This window comes from Liolophura sinensis, chromosome 6 (assembly GCF_032854445.1).
Source record: "Liolophura sinensis isolate JHLJ2023 chromosome 6, CUHK_Ljap_v2, whole genome shotgun sequence".
Lineage (NCBI taxonomy): Eukaryota > Metazoa > Mollusca > Polyplacophora > Chitonida > Chitonidae > Liolophura > Liolophura sinensis.
Genome location: NC_088300.1, coordinates 78855671 through 78875093, shown reverse-complemented (window position 1 = coordinate 78875093; position 19423 = coordinate 78855671). Strand labels below are relative to the sequence as shown.

The 19423-nt window shown below is 39.3% G+C and overlaps 1 protein-coding gene across 4 annotated transcripts in view; it reads left to right on the top strand.

Annotated features, from left to right (window-relative positions):
• Positions 1–19423, top strand: part of LOC135468326 (probable JmjC domain-containing histone demethylation protein 2C) — a 91909-nt gene that overhangs the window by 29958 nt on the left and 42528 nt on the right. For 2 of the 4 annotated variants that reach the window (XM_064746514.1, XM_064746513.1), the window contains exons 2-4: positions 2633–2788; positions 5407–5523; positions 18819–19025. In XM_064746514.1, coding sequence (XP_064602584.1) covers positions 2633–2788; positions 5407–5523; positions 18819–19025 — 480 coding nt within the window. Of the gene's footprint in view, positions 1–2632; positions 2789–5406; positions 5524–15785; positions 15932–18381; positions 18432–18818; positions 19026–19423 lie in introns of those variants that run through there. The other 2 variants (XM_064746516.1, XM_064746517.1) reach the window with 2 other exon arrangements.

Sequence of the window (19423 nt, the reverse complement as noted above, 5' to 3'; positions counted from 1 at the left end):
CAGGTCATCTTAGGAACCCCATGTACAGGTTCATGTACATGCACATTGAAAAATATGCATTGAACATGTACTGTATGTTATTTTCTGGTATCAGGTAATTTTCAAATCAAACTCAATTGATAACATTTAAAACTTCATCAGTGCTGTTATAAGTTACAAGTTTTGTAGTATTCATTCATGTCTCTGCATGACATACATGCACAGTGAATTATAAAGTAAAATCAATAATTTGGTTATATGCATGATCTTACATTTACTGAGAAAGGTAATGGTAATGACCTGGCAGAAGAATAGTAAGGATGCTAACTTTCCACTTAACTTATGTATTGAATAAATAATATTTTCATCACATTAAAAATGTGAATTAACCATTGTAGAGCATCTGTATGTACATGTATGTATATTTGTTTATGGATACATGTACATACATGTACACAATTGTAAAAGCAAATAATTGGAAATACATGTACATGTTTATAGCACAGACTTGTGTGTACAGTAAACCAAATTAACTGGCCCTTTAGAGTGCCTCAGCAATAGGGTTATAGTTTCCCCAAGGCCTTTACAATAGATATATCTTATGTATTAATGGATTATACCCTGCAGGTAGTGTTTTATTGATCCCTCATGCAAAGTATATCCACAGTCTTTGTCCATCAATCACCTATGGCTTCAGATACATGTACATGAGGTAGTCACATGGTCTGCCCTACAAATAGAAACAAACAAATAAAGCAGCTTTGTTGGCATCCCCATTAAAACAGACACTGGCACACCTGATTCGTGCATAGGTATACAGGTGTATTGTGCATGTACATGTGTCTTTCTACACTGGTTTGTATCAACCTTTGTGGCAAGTGTGCTCATCGGAGCCCTTTACCAGTGTTTCTGATTCTGGGGATGAAATCATTAACTGATTTCTATATTAACGCGTAACCCATTAAAAGGAAATAATGTATCTGTATTGTACATGTATGTGAATGTGAGTTCCATATTACATGTACATGTACTTGTTAAAGCTATGACCCATACCACCTAACTGACAACAGCGGTGCTTATTGATGACTTGAGGTGGCCTCATTCCTGTTTTATAGCGGAATGTCAAATAGCCAATCAAGCATTCACATGATCAGTAAGAATCTTCACCCAAATATTTTAATCTTGACAAGAAAGGCTTTAATCTTGACAAGTTACACATCAAGTTAAGTACATGCATCAGGCCACTTTATGCATTTTTCCCATAATACTTCTTATATGTTGTGGGGGAAAAAGTGAAGAAAGCTTGGTGCACAGTTGGCATCTGCTTGTGAGTGAGGTCATTTTTAGCATTGGTAGCAACTGAGTAAAACACATGTACATTCTTATTCACTCAATTTACAAGGCACATTCATTGTATACCTGTACATGTATCATAGCAATACTGTGTACTATACAAGTCCGTGGTTTGCCTGCTCTATGCCCTCGTTTTGTTGCATGCTGTACGTCCAAGGTGTATTGGTGTTTTGGTTTTTTTTGCAACAAAAAAAAAAAGGTTAATTAACTGATGGCTTCTTTTTTTATTGCACATAGCTGACTCAAATTCTAATGCACAATGTGGCCTCTTTCATGTCCTCTGTGGCCTCTGTCAAGTAATACCGAGAACTGGTGGTTTAACACTACACAGGAAGAAAGAGAATCAGCCAAGGGAAAATAGGAGGAAATGTGAATAGAGCAGATAATCACATATATATGAGTACATCTGTGTGTGGGACAAGTACATGTACTCTTAATAACACTAGAACATGAAAGGAAATACATCATGGTGTGCTCATGTATCCACACATATGTATCAAGACCAAGACGAAAGTAAAGTAAATATTACAATGTTCAGTTATTCAATGCGAATGCCTAGGGTAATCCTAACTGTACTTTATGCTTATAGAAGCATATTTCAAATTTGCGCATTTATGTTTTAAGAGAGCAAGCCACAGTGTTAATGTGTGCAAGATGCCTAGGAACATGTTTCTAGGAACAATCACAGCGATTGGATTTCTGTTTCTGCCATCCAGTTCTGTCTGCCTTTGTTTTCCATAGTGGATGAAAGTTTACTTTTTTCCACATTGCCCTTGAAGCTTTCAGATGTAGGGTTGGATGATTTTCTGTCAGATATTTAAATTAAGACCATTGTTGCTTAGTAGCAGTAGTTTACCATGTATGTACATATTCTTTGGGCACCTTGGTGTAAAGTATTTATGTGGCTGTAAATCCAAGGAAGGTTAAGCTCTGCACCCGTGACAGAGAGGCTAATGTGAGCTACAGGTACATGTACCGGTAGTTCCCTCCCTACTTGATCACCTGCTGCTGGGCTTACAACACCTTAACAAACAGCCCCATTTCAGAGGGTAGATAAAAAACTGCTGCTGGCCCTTCACTGGCTGTCTGGCTTTCGATGGGTACACTTTTTCTGTCCTCCTATCTGTCAGATTGTGGTATTTGATCATGTTTGTGGGGATGAGCCGAGGCTGTGATTGTAAAGCAAACAATGTACATGGACACCTGTGAAGGTCTCTGCATCATGTAGAGATAAGCCTTCTCATGGATCTCTTCTGTTTTGCCCTGAACTCAAGGCCTTTTCACTACTTCTCTATTCCAGGCACTCGTTGAATTTGATGACAAAGAGTGGAAGAAACGAGAATGGGTCCGTGTGCAGGAAACATTTCAAGTTTTTCTTGTGGAAAATACATTACTGTGGGCCGAACGTGAAGACATTAACAAACCAAGACACCAGCTTGTCAACTGGCCTGCTTTGGTAAGTTCAGTATTTTTAATTATATGCATTGGGCTACATCTGATCTTCATGTTAAAGCTTTTGATCTGTGGTGGCAGCTTATGATCTGCATTGTGGTTTTACACGTACATTGCCACAAAAAGATTTTATACAGGTGTATACCTATCAATGGCTTTATTGCCTGTATGGAAATGTACAAATGTCATCTGTATGTACACACATTTTACCTGTTCCTTGCATTAAGTGGTGTGTATCTGTCTGCACACAGTGTTTGATTACTAAAAGTAACTTGCAAAAAGGTTTGACCTCTGGAGCTACCACTGTATATGTTTTCAGGTAAACCAAATGCAAATGGTAAATTTGATGTAAAATTGTACGTTATTCTTGACTATTTATTGATATAGCCGCATTCACCGGCACAAATGTATATTTAGTAGATGAAAAACGGCCAATTTAACTTTAGATTTCTTCTCAGATGCACATAGTACATGTGGTAATCTTCTCAGCTGAGAAAACATGCATCTGTTCAATATTTGACAAATGTTCCTCCTGTGCTCCTTTGCAAATAATGCAGACGTAAAACAAATGTACAACAGATTTGTGTCCTAACTGGGCCATAACTACTGCTGTTTTACTTCCAGAAAACAATTAAATTAAAAAAAAAATATAGGGTATGCCAATAAAGTTTAATTTCCAAACAGATTTTTTCCATTCACGGACTAGAACTCACAGAAAACATCATTTTGGGTGTCTGTGTGCACGTTCACAATGTCATTGTTAAAGTTTTGGATCAAAACCTGCAATTTTTTTCTAGAGGTGGCCCTGCCTAAACAGTAAAGTAGAAAAGCCAAAATCATTGTTAAATATATTTTTTTACATATACATTTATCACAAGAACTTTTTTTTTTCTGCGTACCTACGAAGAACAGTTATTCTTTCTATGTAAACAGGTTCCTTGTGTGTGAATGTTCTATTAGTTGACTGTCTACTATGGTAAATGTAAAAGCCTAGATTTCCCTCATCCTCCATTTAATGGACGGAAGGGTGGCTGGATCTAGCGAGACTTGGTTGCATGCCAACTGGTTGATACAGCTGATGGAGAAGGGGCTCATTGTGGGTGGCTTGTCCAGTCTTGAGTCAGCTACATCAGGAAATAGCTTTCTTTCAATCAATAACAAATTACGTTCCTTGCTAGCCGCACACATGTGTGTTAAAACAGTATTGCTTGAAATTTGTTTGTTCAGGGTATAAACAAAAGGTCTCTCACCTTATCAATGCATTAGAAGCAACAGTAACATCAGGTTATTCAACCATATGTAAGCAAAACCAATGCTCATGGATCTTCAGCAAACATGCGCAAGTCTGCATTCAAGTCTATAGACTTTCCAAGAGAAATCCTATTTTTTGTAGATAATTGTTGGAATGTTCAGGCAGTAGTTTAGAAAACACTTACTGGCTCAGGCGGGCTGCTTGTGGAGCTAAAGTCAAACAGAGTGCATCTGGATAGACTTAAAATGGGTGGGTTATAAATTGGCTCAAATTGTGCCGCCCTGCCAGGGAAGAGCTTGTCATGTTGATAGAATCTCTTCATCAGGCTTTATTCAGCCGCATTAGCCTGGCCATCTCCGACAGACTCTTCAGATCGATATACCTGCCACCCGGAGGACATGGTATACCAGGGGAATGTACAGTTTTTTTCCCCTTCATATTGATTCCTGGATTCCCTTTGAGGTCTTGCACCCATTCGGATGACTTGTCTCCAGGAGCCATATTTGCTATGGATAATTGGCTGACCGAAGCAGCCAGAGTGGGACTTGAGAAAGAAAATTGGAACAACGCTACGATCGATAATCATTTGGCGCGGGGCTTTTTGCTTTTGAGCCTCTGATTTTTTTTTCGGAAGATTTGAGTGTTTTCGAAAGTTAAGTCACTGCAATGTAGCTTCCAATTTTGGAAATAAGTTTTGTAATGAAACCAAATTTTTGCAGCACTTTGGAAAGTGGCCATCTTCTCAAGGCCTCTGTGGCAGAATTACTTGCAGTTTAAGTGCCGGTATTTCCACCTGACCAGACCAGTCTGTGACATAGTTTTCTTTGGCCAGAGGGAGGGTGTTAAGCCCCCCTCCACTTCTGGGTATCATTATTGAGCCTTGCAGCTTTTGGTTTCTTCAGGTTAACTTGTTTTTGGTAAAATGTGAATCATCTGCTTGAGTACATCATTGACACAGCATTCTCCCTCTTACAGTTCATGTACCTGGATGATTAGATTGGCAAATGTAAATTCCAAGTGCTCTGTCCAATGGGAAAGGATATGTACAATCAAGTACATTAGAATAGTGTTCTAAGCCACCCAGTGACAGATTTTTTTTTTGTGTTTCTGACCCCCCCCCCCCCCCCCCAAAAAAAAAGAAGAAGAAAATAAACTAAATTTGATCCTTTTGAATCTGTAATGGCTTTTAAATCCTATAGGCTGAGTGTTTGGAGGTGATTACACTGGCCATTCTCTGCTAATAGAATCTAGGCGAACTATTGGACACGGCATGTCCACTGTGAGTGATTTCTTGTGTCATGCCAGTGTTGTGAAAGTCTCAGCTCTCACCGTATTGATTTCTCCACCACCAATTTGTATTCTGCTTGCAGAGTTTCAAGCCATTAGTTGACAAGTTTGCTATAAGTGGCGGCAAGAGGAAGCCAGTAGAATTTTTGGTTGACCGCCATCGGGGTTTTGTGGAAGAAGCTGATACTGCTCAATATCAGGTAAGATTTCTTCTAATTGTTTTAGATTCTGGTATGCTTTTGTCTCATAGGACAAGTGTAACGTTCATAGCTCTTCTTCAGGTAACATGCACACCTGGTTACTTATATGCGACTTAAGTTCTGCAGACTGATGTGCTGTTGTTATTCGCGATCTTACCATTATTATTTGGCCTGTGAAGCTGAAAGATGAATTGCTTTCTAATTACTGTGCCAAGAATAATGACACAGAGGTAACATCTGCAAGGCAACTAAGTCCCTCTGCGGGTTGGATGTGGCAGACAAGCAGGCCTTGACAGCCAAGCCATCTCCATCAACGCTTTCTCTGTGTTCAGCTTTGTTGTGATTATTGATCAGGGCGCAGTATCAAGGATATTGATTGTGCATGAGCTCTGGCGTAGTACAGACCGAAATATCATTTGTCTCCTGCCAATAGGGTTGAGGAAAGCAGATCTGTTCCTGGTTGCCTCACAACACATTTCCGTCTGTGCAGGCACTGTGTGGGTAATAAAGCCTGGACATATGGTACTAGATGAGATGGAAATGTGTCTCCTAGCCAACAGTGACCTTTTATGACTTGGAAAACTTCAATTACCAAGGCCATTCAAACCTGAAGCCAGTCCCTCTTGGCCATGAAATTAGCATGTTTACGTCTAGTTCAGTTCCAGCATGACACAGTACATGCTTAGAATACCCTCAGCAGCTTTACAGATCCATTTGTGGAATGCACAGGTTCTAAAATAGACAACTGAAATATCTATTTTTGGGAAGATAAGGTATTTAAATCAGAGAGAGACTGTTGATGCAAATGAACTAGTTCATGTTTTTACCTTTGCCTGCTGGATTTTTCTGTTTTATGGTTGGCAAAATTAGCTGTACAAAATCTCAGTGTCATCTGGCATTTCCCAACTTGAGAATTTATTCTGTCATATAAGTATACACACATACATGCTGTTATTGTCTAATTCATTATTGACATGGATGTTGGAAATGAGGTGTTTACTCATCTGATCACATCAAGGCTATCTGGCAGGCTCTGCTACAGTGTGCATATTAATGTGTGTGAAGACAGCAGGTGTGTGTTTATCCTGGTGCTCTACATGTACAGGATATGATCTTAACACTATTCCCATTTACCACAGCTTTTTTAGGTGACCACTATATGACTGATTATCCTATTTAGCTGGACATGTACATGTTCACTGCTTACCCCATAACATTATTTTGCAAAGACTTGCATAACACACATACAAACAAGTATTCATGCACATGGAGATGTAGGCAGTAAAAACAGGCATATACACTGACTGTGTATGTTGTACTCATAGCTAGCTTGGAGATAACTTACCCTGGGGTGAACACCTGATAAATTATTCTTTCAAGTAATTAAGGGTCTCTTGATGTCAGATATCAACAAATTTTGCTTTCAACCAAATCTTGGTTTATACTGAAGATAGCCCAACAATCAAAATAATCATTATTTGTTGTTTTCAGAAATTTCCCAAAATTTGGGCAGGGAGCCCTGAAGGGATGCACAAGGCTTGTTTTGTGTCATAATCTGCGTCATTAAGTTTGAAATTCAGAAAGTTGTTGTTCATGCTATTGTCTTACAAGATAATGCCATATAATTAAGTGTAGCCTGTAGTATTGATATGGTGTGTATACCCTTTGTACTCTGAGGAGTATTGTGGTTGTTTTGCTGTGTAAAATAGCGGCAAAGATACACTCAAATACAGACGCTCACATTTTCTGACAAATGCCACATCAGGATGCACTTAACAACCATTGAGAAACCAATGGTGTGAAACATTGTGGTGGAGAAAAACAGGAGTTTGCATTCACTATGTCTCCCTATGTGGGTGTGTGTATCCAGCAGGGCTTGTTGTTTTCTATCTCTTACTTATCACCGGATTTACCTCTGTATACACCTGTGTGTTGACATCAGTAGCCTTTCCAATCCAAGCAACTTTCAGTAGTGAAACTCCAATCATAGCATGTTATAGGAAGAATTTCTACCAGAATTTCATATTATTATGTCTGCACTAGAATGGGTATTTAACATATTTGTTTTATAGCATGGTTATGGATTTATGGGCCTGTTTATTGAGTGAGGAAATGACTTGAGGTAAAGGGCATTCAGAGTTACATGTATTCTGCTACATGTAGATGCCACTTGTCAGTACAACCGGTTCCCTTAAAATGTTAGTTTGTATGAAAGTTTTTCTGCTTGTGTAGGATTGTGATTGGTGTGGATGAGCTGTTGATGTTTACTGTGTCATAATACTGCTCTTATTGAGGTCAGCTCTCATGGGTTTCAGCTGTCTGGAGGGCAGTGGTATAAGCAGCAGGAAATAAACCCAGCCTGGTTTATGCTCAATCTAGTTTTCTTTTGCCAGTTGCCAGGCACATCAACATGTAATTTGTGTTTTGTTCACCAGTTCAGAGCAGGCTGTGGAGGTGTTGAGGGGAAGAAAATAAGCCGAGTTATCAAGCATGAAATCAGCTAAAATGCTAATGTTCAATTTGATGGAAACATGCTATGTTTTTTACATGACACTTATGGCCCTTTGTAATTAAAATTCATGTGGGTGCCTCTTTATCTCAAGAGTGTAGAATAGATGTTTAATAAAAGAGGAAGCCTGAACTATTCAGCTGTTTTACTGTTGTCAAGGGTATCTGGGTATCTGCTATTTGCATACCAACATCAGTTTGTAGTGTAAGCTTTCATAAGGTAGAGCTAGGTGCATGCTCATTGCACATGCATTTTGAGTCTAGGATCTCTATATCCTGGCCAGCAGATAAGATATTCATGTACATTTCTATACTCTTACTGGAGTGCTTTGTTGACACTGTTGTATTTATCATCAGGTGGGTATGGTCATGTGTTTATGATTTGCTTTCCATGTCTGTAGGGCATGGACTAGAACTATATATATATATATATATGTTCAGTATGAAAAGAGAGGTGTGAGAGGTGGCCGAATGCATTCTGGTATAATTTTTCTATGTATTGTAAATTCCTTGTGTAATTGTGAAAGCTTTCAGCTAGCAAGCTTTCATCTTTATACAGAGAATCATTAGTGCTGCAATTATCTATATGAGCAGGATGGCAGTTATTGTCATAGAATGTATTGAATAGATATAATTTCCAGTACAGATTTGTTGAGCCATTGCCAATTCTGGCTGGATCAATATCGATTTTGGCATTGTTATGGATTTGGAAGCAGTGAAGAAGTCTGATGAAAGTATGATACTACGTGTTCAGTGTGTTAAAACTCCCTCTATCATGAAATGTAGGCTTGGAATGTTTATTAAACTGTTTGCTGTACACAATGATAAGCATATATGCATGGGCAGTGTCATCTCTTGAATACCACTTATATGTGCATGCATACATGGTCCATGCCTGCTCTTGAGTACCACTTCTATGTGCATGCATACATGGTCCATGCCTGCTCTTGAGTACCACTTCTATGTGCATGCATACATGGTCCATGCCTGCTCTTGAGTACCACTTCTATGTGCATGCATACATGGTCCATGCCTGCTCTTGAGTACCACTTATATGTGCATGCATACATGGTCCATGCCTGCTCTTGAGTACCACTTATATGTGCATGCATACATGGTCCATGCCGGCTCTTGAGTACCACTTATATGTGCATGCATACATGGTCCATGCCGGCTCTTGAGTACCACTTATATGTGCATGCATACACGGTCCATACCGGCTCTTGAGTACCACTTATATGTGCATGCATACACGGTCCATGCCGGCTCTTAAGTACCACTTATATGTGCATGCATACATGGTCCATGCCGGCTCTTGAGTATCACTTGTATGTGCATGCATACATGGTCCATACCGGCTCTTGAGTATCACTTGTATGTGCATGCATACATGGTCCATGCCGGCTCTTGAGTACCACTTATATGTGCATGCATACATGGTCCATACCGGCTCTCAAGTACCACTTATATGTGCATGCATACACGGTCCATACCGGCTCTTAAGTACCACTTATATGTGCATGCATACATGGTCCATGCCGGCTCTTGAGTATCACTTGTATGTGCATGCATACATGGTCCATGCCGGCTCTTGAGTACCACTTATATGTGCATGCATACATGGTCCATGCCGGCTTTTGATTACCACTTACATGTGCATGCATACATGGTCCATGCCGGCTTTTGAGTACCACTTATGTGTGCATGCATACATAGCCCATGCCGGCTCTTGAGTATGACTTATATGTGCATGATTACATGGTCCAAGCCAGCTCGTCAATACCACTTACATGTGCGTGCATACATGGTCCATGCCGGCTCTTGAATACCACTTATATGTGCATGCATACATTGCCCATGCAGTCTCCTGGGTACCACTTATATGTGCGTGATTACATGGTCCATGCCGGCTCTTGAGTACCACTTCTATGTGCATGCATACATGGTCCATGCTAGCTTTTGATTACCACTTATGTGTGCATGCATACATGGTCCATGCTGGCTTTTGAGTACCACTTACATGTGCATGCATACATGGCCCATGTCGGCTCTTGAGTATGACTTACATTTGCATGCATATATGGTCCATGCCGGCTCTTGAGAAAAACTTACATATTCATGCAGCCATGAACCGTGCTGGCCCATGAGTCCCATTTACATGTACATATATGCATGGACCACACCGTCTCCTGAATTTATGCAACCATTGACCATGCCATCTCTTGAATACCACTTACATGTATATGTGTGTATGGCAGTGCAGGCGCTTGAATACCACGCATGCTCTTGAGTACCACGCATGCTCTTGAGTACCACGCATGCGCTTGAGTACCACGCAGGCTCTTGAGTACCACGCAGGCTCTTGAGTACCACGCAGGCTCTTGAGTACCGCACACATGTATATGTATGTATGGCCATGCCATCTCTTGAGTACCCATAACATTTCCAGTGTTTTTTTTCTTGCTGAGATTGTTGTGACTAAGAAACTGTTTGACTATCAAGTCTCTGAACAGAAATACTGTGACTTAGATGTGGTATGCTTGGCAAGGTTTGGACATCCAGGCAGTATAACACATTACAACTTATGATCAGTAATTATTCTGCCACAGTACAGATACAGCATGAAATGTTTCTGGTGGTGATATTTCTATTGTTTGGGTGTTCATAGGAAGCATATCTAAATGTGACTGTGGGTTCTATAATTATGAAAGAGTTTGGTGTATGAATAATTGATAACTTTGTTTTATGTTGCTAAACTGTATCTGTTTCTTGCATCAGAAAGTGTGATAAAACCCTGTATTTTAGAGCACACACAGCATAGTGCATACACAGCCTCCATTGTTCTGATTATAGATATATGTACATGTTGTCCTGAACTGATAGAAGAATATTTTTTTTAGACCTTCTTTAATTATGGCACAAAAGCCCATCATTGTCAGAGTGTAACATGGGTTTGTTGTCAAAGGATAAAAAAAAAAAAAAAAAAATACTCTGGTGTGTTCTAGTGTAGTCTGTGGAGTGTTCTAGTGTAGTCGCATTGGATGCGGGATGAGGTTAAAGTAAAGTCTCTGTGATTTATTGTTAGCCCTCAAGCTGTATGTACCTAAAACAAAAGTATAAATAATTATGTATATGGAAATATATGAGCTTTATCTTCAAGATTGCCTGCAGCTAAGGCTGTTACAAACTGTGTTTTGTCTTGGCCTACTTCATGCGTATGTTCATGTGCTGAGAGATAAGAATCATTTTAGTTTAATTCAGCTTCATGTACACCTGTATGGCCCACCATGGGTCTGCTTTATTACTTTTACTGTTTCAGTTATTGAAAAAAAAGTGAAAAAAAAAGAAGAAAGGTACTTATTATCCCCAGTGACTGTAAGCTTACATGTACATTCATTATGTGTTCTTATACTTTGTCATAAATGAAACTAGATATGAACTCTTTTTCAAGGTATTTGATTATTTTATTGCTGTGGTTTAAATTATATAAACAGAACTAAAATGCTGAATGCAGGTTCACGAAAGTGGCATTTTTCTCTTAGCTTTTGTTACAAATGGTTTCGGCTAATTAAAAGTGATGTGATTTATGAGAAAAGTTGATTGGGATTTGTAATAGTTAGCCCAGCACTAAGATGTGTTTCTGTTTTTAACATGTATGCCATCTCTGTGATGGGCAATGTCATGGCCCCTGTGAAGTCTCATGGCTCCTGTAGTATTTGTATTATACAGGTGCATGTAAAGTAATTTGATGATTGATGTAGGTGTCTGTAGGCTCATGTTGAGTCATGTCTCACTGGTTTTTGTTTTCAGTCCAGCTGATTCTCAGTGAAGAAAACCTGCATATACATTGAGCAGAGATGTGGGGGACTGGGAATTACACAGTCACAGTGTATTTAAAGATTATATGAGTGTCAGGTTGTGAGATTGGCTCAATTATCAAGATTTAGTCTGTTTTTGACCTTTGTACATGCCTTTGTCCAGCACATATCCTGTGGTTGTTAAACGTGCTTACAAGGCCATGACAGCCAGAGCTGTAGTTGTTTGAAGCAGTTGGTTTTCTATCTAATCACCCTATTTTGTTGTATTTTTGTGTGCCCTGTAAAGTTATATACAGATATGTTGACTAGACAGCATTCCTTCGCCTGTACACAGTCTCTTACTCTTCTAGCTCGTCAAAAAGAGGTGTGGCTCTATTCACTATTATATTTGCTGAGGCTCTTTTTATCAAAGTCAGTAGTGCTATCACTGGCTATGCTTGTTTGTTTGATAAGTACATGTATGAAAAGAATCTACTCCATCCAGATTTTGTGTACATGTAATTGAACTTTGAGTTATTGAGGTTCATGTTGAATATGGTTGGTCATGGTCTACACATACACACTCCTAGCCACAAAGTTTATTTGGATATGTTAGTGTGTGGAAGTTAAACACACTCTATGTATATACATGTGCATGGTACAGTTTCAAGGCTTACGACAAACAAAATGTTTATCCCAGGATTGCCTTTGTAGGTTGTGTGTCAAGTTCTATTGCTCATGGATGATGGTGTACTTGTACATCAATGGTAAATTGTGCTAGTTAGTATTTTATACCTGTACCTGGTTGTACAATTTTAGAACTACTATATTCCTACAAGTGCATGTTTGTGTGCAATGTAGGTGATCATACCCACCTTGTTTGAGTTGTTTTATGTACATGTATTAATTCTTAATACTATTAACAGTGTGTTGACATAGGTATATACATGAATGTGATGAAATGTAGCTATGGAGTACAGCATACAGCCGTTTTATCACAGCTAAAGATAGTTTATCTGTATTGTCAGCAAATACAGGAGCAAAGGTCTACTTAAGGGAACAATGTGTGCAAAGGTCAGGAATGATATGGGATGGCACCACCTGTTGGCTGGAGCTGGCAACCCTGGTAAAGCCCCACCTGGTAGATGTAGGTAGTATGATTGGAGAAAAGTGAAGAGGTTGACAAACTCCAGCAATCACTGATATATCACCTCAGCCAGTTAACAGATAAAACATGTGTGTGACAACTAGAACCCATTGACACATTTTTAGCTGTGACTGATAGTACATGACATGAGTAAAAGCTTTTAGGTTGTGCAAACAGAGAGTGTGATGTCTAAACCTTTTCACTTCTTAGCCCAGCTTTAGTTTGATGTCAGGTTTTGCATATAGTTACACAACATACACAAGGAACTAAGTTTTGTTTTATCTGTATGATAAAGTATTGTAGGGTAGTATGACATTGTCAAAAGATTACCCTGTAGCACCAGAGCTTTTCCATGATAAGTATGTGCCTATATATGGTTTGAGACTCTTACTTATGAGCAAGTTGTGCTGTATAAATTAAAGATGGACTTCTGAGCATCGCTCTGTAAAACTTCTTACTTTTGGCAAGCTTTTAGGCCTCGTGTTGGAGCTTTTCTCAGTGGATTGATTGAGGAAGGCATGAGGCTTGAAAGCTCGTCGAAGTAAAATTGAGTGCTGATTGAGGCTACGATACCTGCACTGTATCAACCTACATGTACATGTAATGATGTACATGTAATACATCAATTTCTACATTTACAACAGGGTTAGAAATAATGTGTGCATCATTGTATGTATTTTTAAGACAATACACATAGATTTTGTTAACTGCAAGCACATCGTGTACATACAAAAAGTCAAGGCAATAACTTCATATCCAGGGTGATAATATTTTGTTGTCATATACTTTGCTTTATTTAATTTATAAACATTAACGGAGCATATGAAATCCTGTGGGAAAAGCACGTAGCTCTACCATGTAGACCTTTACCTTTTACTGTTTCGTCGATAGAATTAGTCTAGTGACTGATCTGCGGCATATCACTGTTTTTCTGTTGGTTGATGTTCCTTGGCTCCACACTTTAGTCCAGGTGACTCTTTCAGGTTAAGGACATTAAATCTTCCACTTTTTCTATTGTATGTAATTAACATATTGCTTATCACAGAAATAAATAGGGGAAAATGGATTATATTATGCTGCCATAATTTGCAATTGGTGTGTAATGGTGGTTAAGGTAGTTGGCAGACCGTTTTGCTGTCATATCTGCATATATATCATCAAACATTGATTCAAGTAACTTTTAGGTTTTACTGTAAGAAAGATTAATCATCAAATTTAATATTTTTAAGTTAGGTGAATTTTTCAAGAAAATGAAGATTGATACTTAGACAGTATAAAAGTGGTTTCATTATTTTCTTACTTGTAATTTAAAAAATCAGTGCGTGTAAAAACATGTGTGCAGATAGTTTCAAAATCCATGTGCGCTGTGTGCATGAAAATTTTTTTTCTTGGATTTGAACCATGTTCATGGTCATGTTTTTATCATACATATATACGTTCAAAAGATCATAATTTGTGATTGTTAGCACTTACATGGCATGAAAGTCTGTATCAGATTTTAGCCTATTGTAACTCTTACTATACACATGTATTAACCTGATTGTGATCCTTGTATCATTGTTATATCATATATAAGATTTCATATGTGAACAAAGGTAAAATTGCTTACACTTTACATGTATGTTTACATGTATCTCAGTAAGCAGTAGCTATTACACCTCTGTGGCAATGTAGACATATATCACAACGTTTGAACCAATCTGGAACTGAACACTTCTCTCATTGCATAGATATACATTGGTGGACTGATTGCTTATTGGGAAAAAGTGTGTATTACATTTTATCACTGAAGTTATATCCCAAATGGCTAGCAGTCCAGATTTCACTTAATATATCCTGTTGTGTTTTACGTTGTTGCTTGGGTTTTGTCTGTGTCTGGAAGGGAGTAGGTTTGACTGGATGTAAGGAAGGCATCACTTGTGCAATTAGGAGGACTGGTCTTCCTGAACCATTCAGGCTGATTAGCTTCTTATTCCACTACTTCTCTTCCACCCAGCTGATTTATTGGCAAACCTGGACAAGAGCTTAAGGAAGACTTGGGTCATTAATGCTTACTTTAAGATTGTTTTGAGCTGATGCCATCCAGCCATTGTCAGTGATGAATTGACTAATCCAAGTCTGGCCATTAAGCCACAAGGCCTTGATAAATATGGCCAGACTGGCCTGTAATTACTGTCTTCCTACCTAGGAGTTTTCACTTCTTACTTGCAGTACCAGCCAGTCAGCTTTCTGGTTGGCACAAAATGCACCCACATCCATGTACATGTAGCTGGCAGAATAACCTGTTGATGATGTAATAATACAGCTGGCACAGTGACAATGGGGAAAGCCTGATTCAGGTTTTTCCTATTTCAGCCCAACCAACATCTGGTTTTTGTATGCATGTATGTGAGAAAGGGTTAACATGACCTACTTTCTCCCTCCCACTTTACTGTTAACTGCTGCAGTTCACAAAGACCAGCACTGGGTTTCTTAAGAGTGGCATGATCTGGTTCCATTAGCTAAACACTGGCCTTGTTTGCATGTGTGGCCTATCCACAGTGATTGTAATCTGTCCAGACAGGGCATGAGTCACCAGTCTTGTCTCCCTCCAGCTCCACTCAGCAGGATAGAGTCAGATTGTGTGAATACCATCCTACCTTTATGTCAACACCAGAGTTTCCTTTTTTAGCTGGCCACACTGTCTAGAGGGTAGGCTTTGATGGGCTCCTCCTGGAGGTTGATTGATTACACTGGGGTCAGTCAGCTTTAGCTTGTGGGGGAAATGCCAGGGGTACCAACTCTCTCCACAAGGAACTCCTTACACACATTGATGCCGACACAGACTGTTGCCAACTCAGATCGGGATATTTGTACTGGATATATATTGATAGAGTAAACATTTTGCGCACAGCTCAGAATTTTGCCTGAGATAGTGCTTCTTATCTTGATCATAGAGTTCTGCAGGGAGCTATAGGTAAGAGGCTGTATGCGTTTTACAATAGAACAATATTTGTTTTGTAACTGTTGGTTTTACGATAAATGCTTTGAATCAGCATTTTTGTGTTGTTTAACAAGAGGCATATTGACATCATGCCATTTTGTTTCTAGTGTAATGTAATGTACAAAAAACTAATCTTGTCTGCATACATGTAAATCCTACCACTTAATTTCATACTGAGAAACATTAAATGAATATTTATGACACTCTTTGCAGACAGTCTTCGCTATTTGATTGATACTTACATATTCGCTTTACATATACATGCAGATGGGCTGAATGAACCAAGATATATTTATACATACTCAAGATGAAATCTTCTCTTTGGAATGTGACAACATTAAATACATGTGCTTACTGTGGAGTATTTTATAGGCTTTACTGATCCTGATATACATGAACATCTATGTGAGATATCTCCATTCATACTTGTACATTTAGGCATCAGAATTAATGGAGTATTGTTTACAAGTAACATTTGGAAGCTGTTCTGTGTACAGATTTACATGTGCATATGGAGCGGTTCTTAATCATGCTGTGGTGATCTGTGAATAGATACTTTCATCTTGGTGTGTTGTTTTATGGAATAGCTTCCATATGGTTGGCTGTAAATGTCTGACCCCTGTATCTTTGCTCAGGGATTGGGAATTGGCATGCATTATGTAGTCTTGTAGACCCATGAGCTGGCTAATGGACCTGTACTAACCTTGTATAATTGGTGCTTACAGCCTCTCTTGTCAGCAGTGTTCTATCCTCTAGAGATCTTACTGGTCATTCTGAGAAATCAATAAAAGCCAGATGGATAATGTATGTTGTGGTGGAAGGGCTTTGTTGACAGATATTACCTTCTCTAATGAAACTTGGTTCATTAAGCAGGTAGCCAGCCTATGATCATGTGTCTTGGTAGTCAGATACCAGGTGTTAGGACACAATATGGTAGTGGAATGGAATCCCACAAAGCTTAGGCTTTGCAGCCGAGATCATGTTCACATACCTTCCCAAGTTATATGTACAAGCACTTGTTGATACAATCTGTGAAATGTAGATAATTGTTTAATCGTAGAAAACAGGTGGATTGTCCTTCGTGTACACATTCTGATGTAGATATTATTGACTGGTGTTAGTATAAAGTTACTAGTACCTTTAAGTTACTAGTACCATTTAATAAATTTTGCTCTACATACAGTTGTTATTATATCTCATAGTGTAATTGTGGGTTTTCATTGGTCGAGAAACAGTCACATGATATTCTGCAAAACAAGATGTACAATGATCACGCGCGCCAAGGAATGCAACGTCACGCTCACAAAGCATTATCTGACGTTCACGAGGCAATATCTGACGATCTCGTGCTAATATCCAAGGATTGCATGTGTTTATTCCACACTCCCTTTGAGAGCTCTCTGGTGTCTACTTGTTTGTAAAGTAAAAACCTATAATAATAATAAAACCTGTGGAGCACGCTGTGGGGTGGGACATCAGGAATTGTCAGCTCTCGACAAGTTACATGCAACTCAGGCTTTGCCCTCGTTGAAGATCACTTCTCTCGAGCTGACAATTCCTAATGTCCCACCCCACAGCATGCTCTATCTGTATATTGTAGGCAGTAAATGTGTCTTCCAGGAACCACAGGTGTACAGTCAGATTGGCTGTCTGGGGACTATGCTCATATATTTAAGAAACGGCAGCTTATTTTTAGGCTCGCTGGCCACATTCAGGTACATGTGCTTATAGCTCCTTGTAATTAACCTAGCAAAGTTTTGCTAACAATGTGAAGTGTTAGTGGCACTTAACATATTCTAGACATGTGGTTTTGGTCTGGAATCTCCTGTTATTCCAGTGTGCTCACTGATGTTCATTTAGGAAGATAAACTTTTGTCCTTCAGGCTGACATCAAGAAGAGCCTAGGAGGAGGGTAGGCTATATTTATGTGACAGTTGGGGGAGAGTAGAGAGAGCAAAGGGTCTGCCAGAAAACTGGAAATGCTTCCTCTCTTGTTTCTGGGTTAATTACATTGGATAGCCTGCCAGTGTGTGTTCACATTTGTGCAGAGGCCAAGGGTTTGCTTTTCAACAGCCATTCCTGAGGAATAATTACTAAAATAGACTAGTGTAATGCATGGTGCTTAGTGTAGTATTCAGGCAGACTCCATGATTTATGAAGCCTCCTGAGGCTGGAAGCTTGTAAGCTGATACAACCAGCCCTCAGTGCTATCAGATACATCACTTGCTGTCTTTATCAGATTAGTACATCTGGAATGGTGCAGTTCAGTAACTGCTCTGAATATAGACAGTGCTAAGTGACTGGTCATGTATCACTTCCTGAAGCCATCTAACTGTTTATGGGTCTGAGAGTAAGGGAAGGTCTGCACAGCAGTGTACTAATGGGACTCAATAATACATGAACATGAGGCAGTCCACCATCACCTCTAGTATCCAGGGTCACTTCAGACTGCACATGGAGCTACTGTGTCCAGGTACAGCCCACTGCTTGTTTGTGTGTATCCCGATGACCTCTACTTGCCCTGACCAGCTGTTCACATAACAGTGGAAAAAGACGATGTTTAACAATTGCCTCTCCTTGTGCTTGCATGTCAACGTTTGCTCGACTTGCCCATCATGCCTTGTCACATATTGATGTGCTTTTGTAAAAGAGTAAACAAGAGTTGGATGACTGGCTGTGGCAGAGCTGCTATGTATTGACTGAGCAGAGCTAGAGGGATGTGTGTTGCGTACCTGTGTATACCCACTGGGCATGTTGGTTCTGGCCTCTTGTTTTTGTTCCCTGTACAAACTTTTACAAGCCATCCCTTTTGTTGTGTTTGCATCTTTGTTCTCACTTTTACCTCTTCTGGGGTTTACAGGAAGGGGATGAGACCCAGTATCCTGCAGCAAACAACTACCCTGAAGTGAAGAAAGCTATCAAAAGCTGGCTAGATTACCAGGATGGGCAGCAGATTCTGTTGACCACACCTACAATCCTACCTGGTTACCGCGTAGAGGTATACCGAGCAGAGGGTACCACCCAATGGTACACCGCTGTTATACAGTCCTACAACTCCACCACAAAGGTAAGTCTCAGGAATATTTTATCTGCAGATATAATATGATATGTTGCATGAGATGAATAGTTTGTATGTGGTAAAGACATTGTTGAAAAGGCCATATATTCTGTACCTAATATTAATGAATTGATAGTCACTCTTCTGGGGTAGTTCAGTGCATTTTAACAGGGATATAGATTGGCTGAACAGAACTATGTCCTCACTTACAAATACTGTAACTATCATTTTTAGTGCCAAACTTCACATGTATTGAAAACCGTTTCCAGTGCTTATGTACATATAGCATGCAGGTGTAAATATTCCATTATGCCAATGTTTCTTGCATATTATACTTCTGTATAAAATTTGCCAAGGAAAAAATACAAGGATGTGAATAATAGAATGATCTGTCCTTTGACACTTTT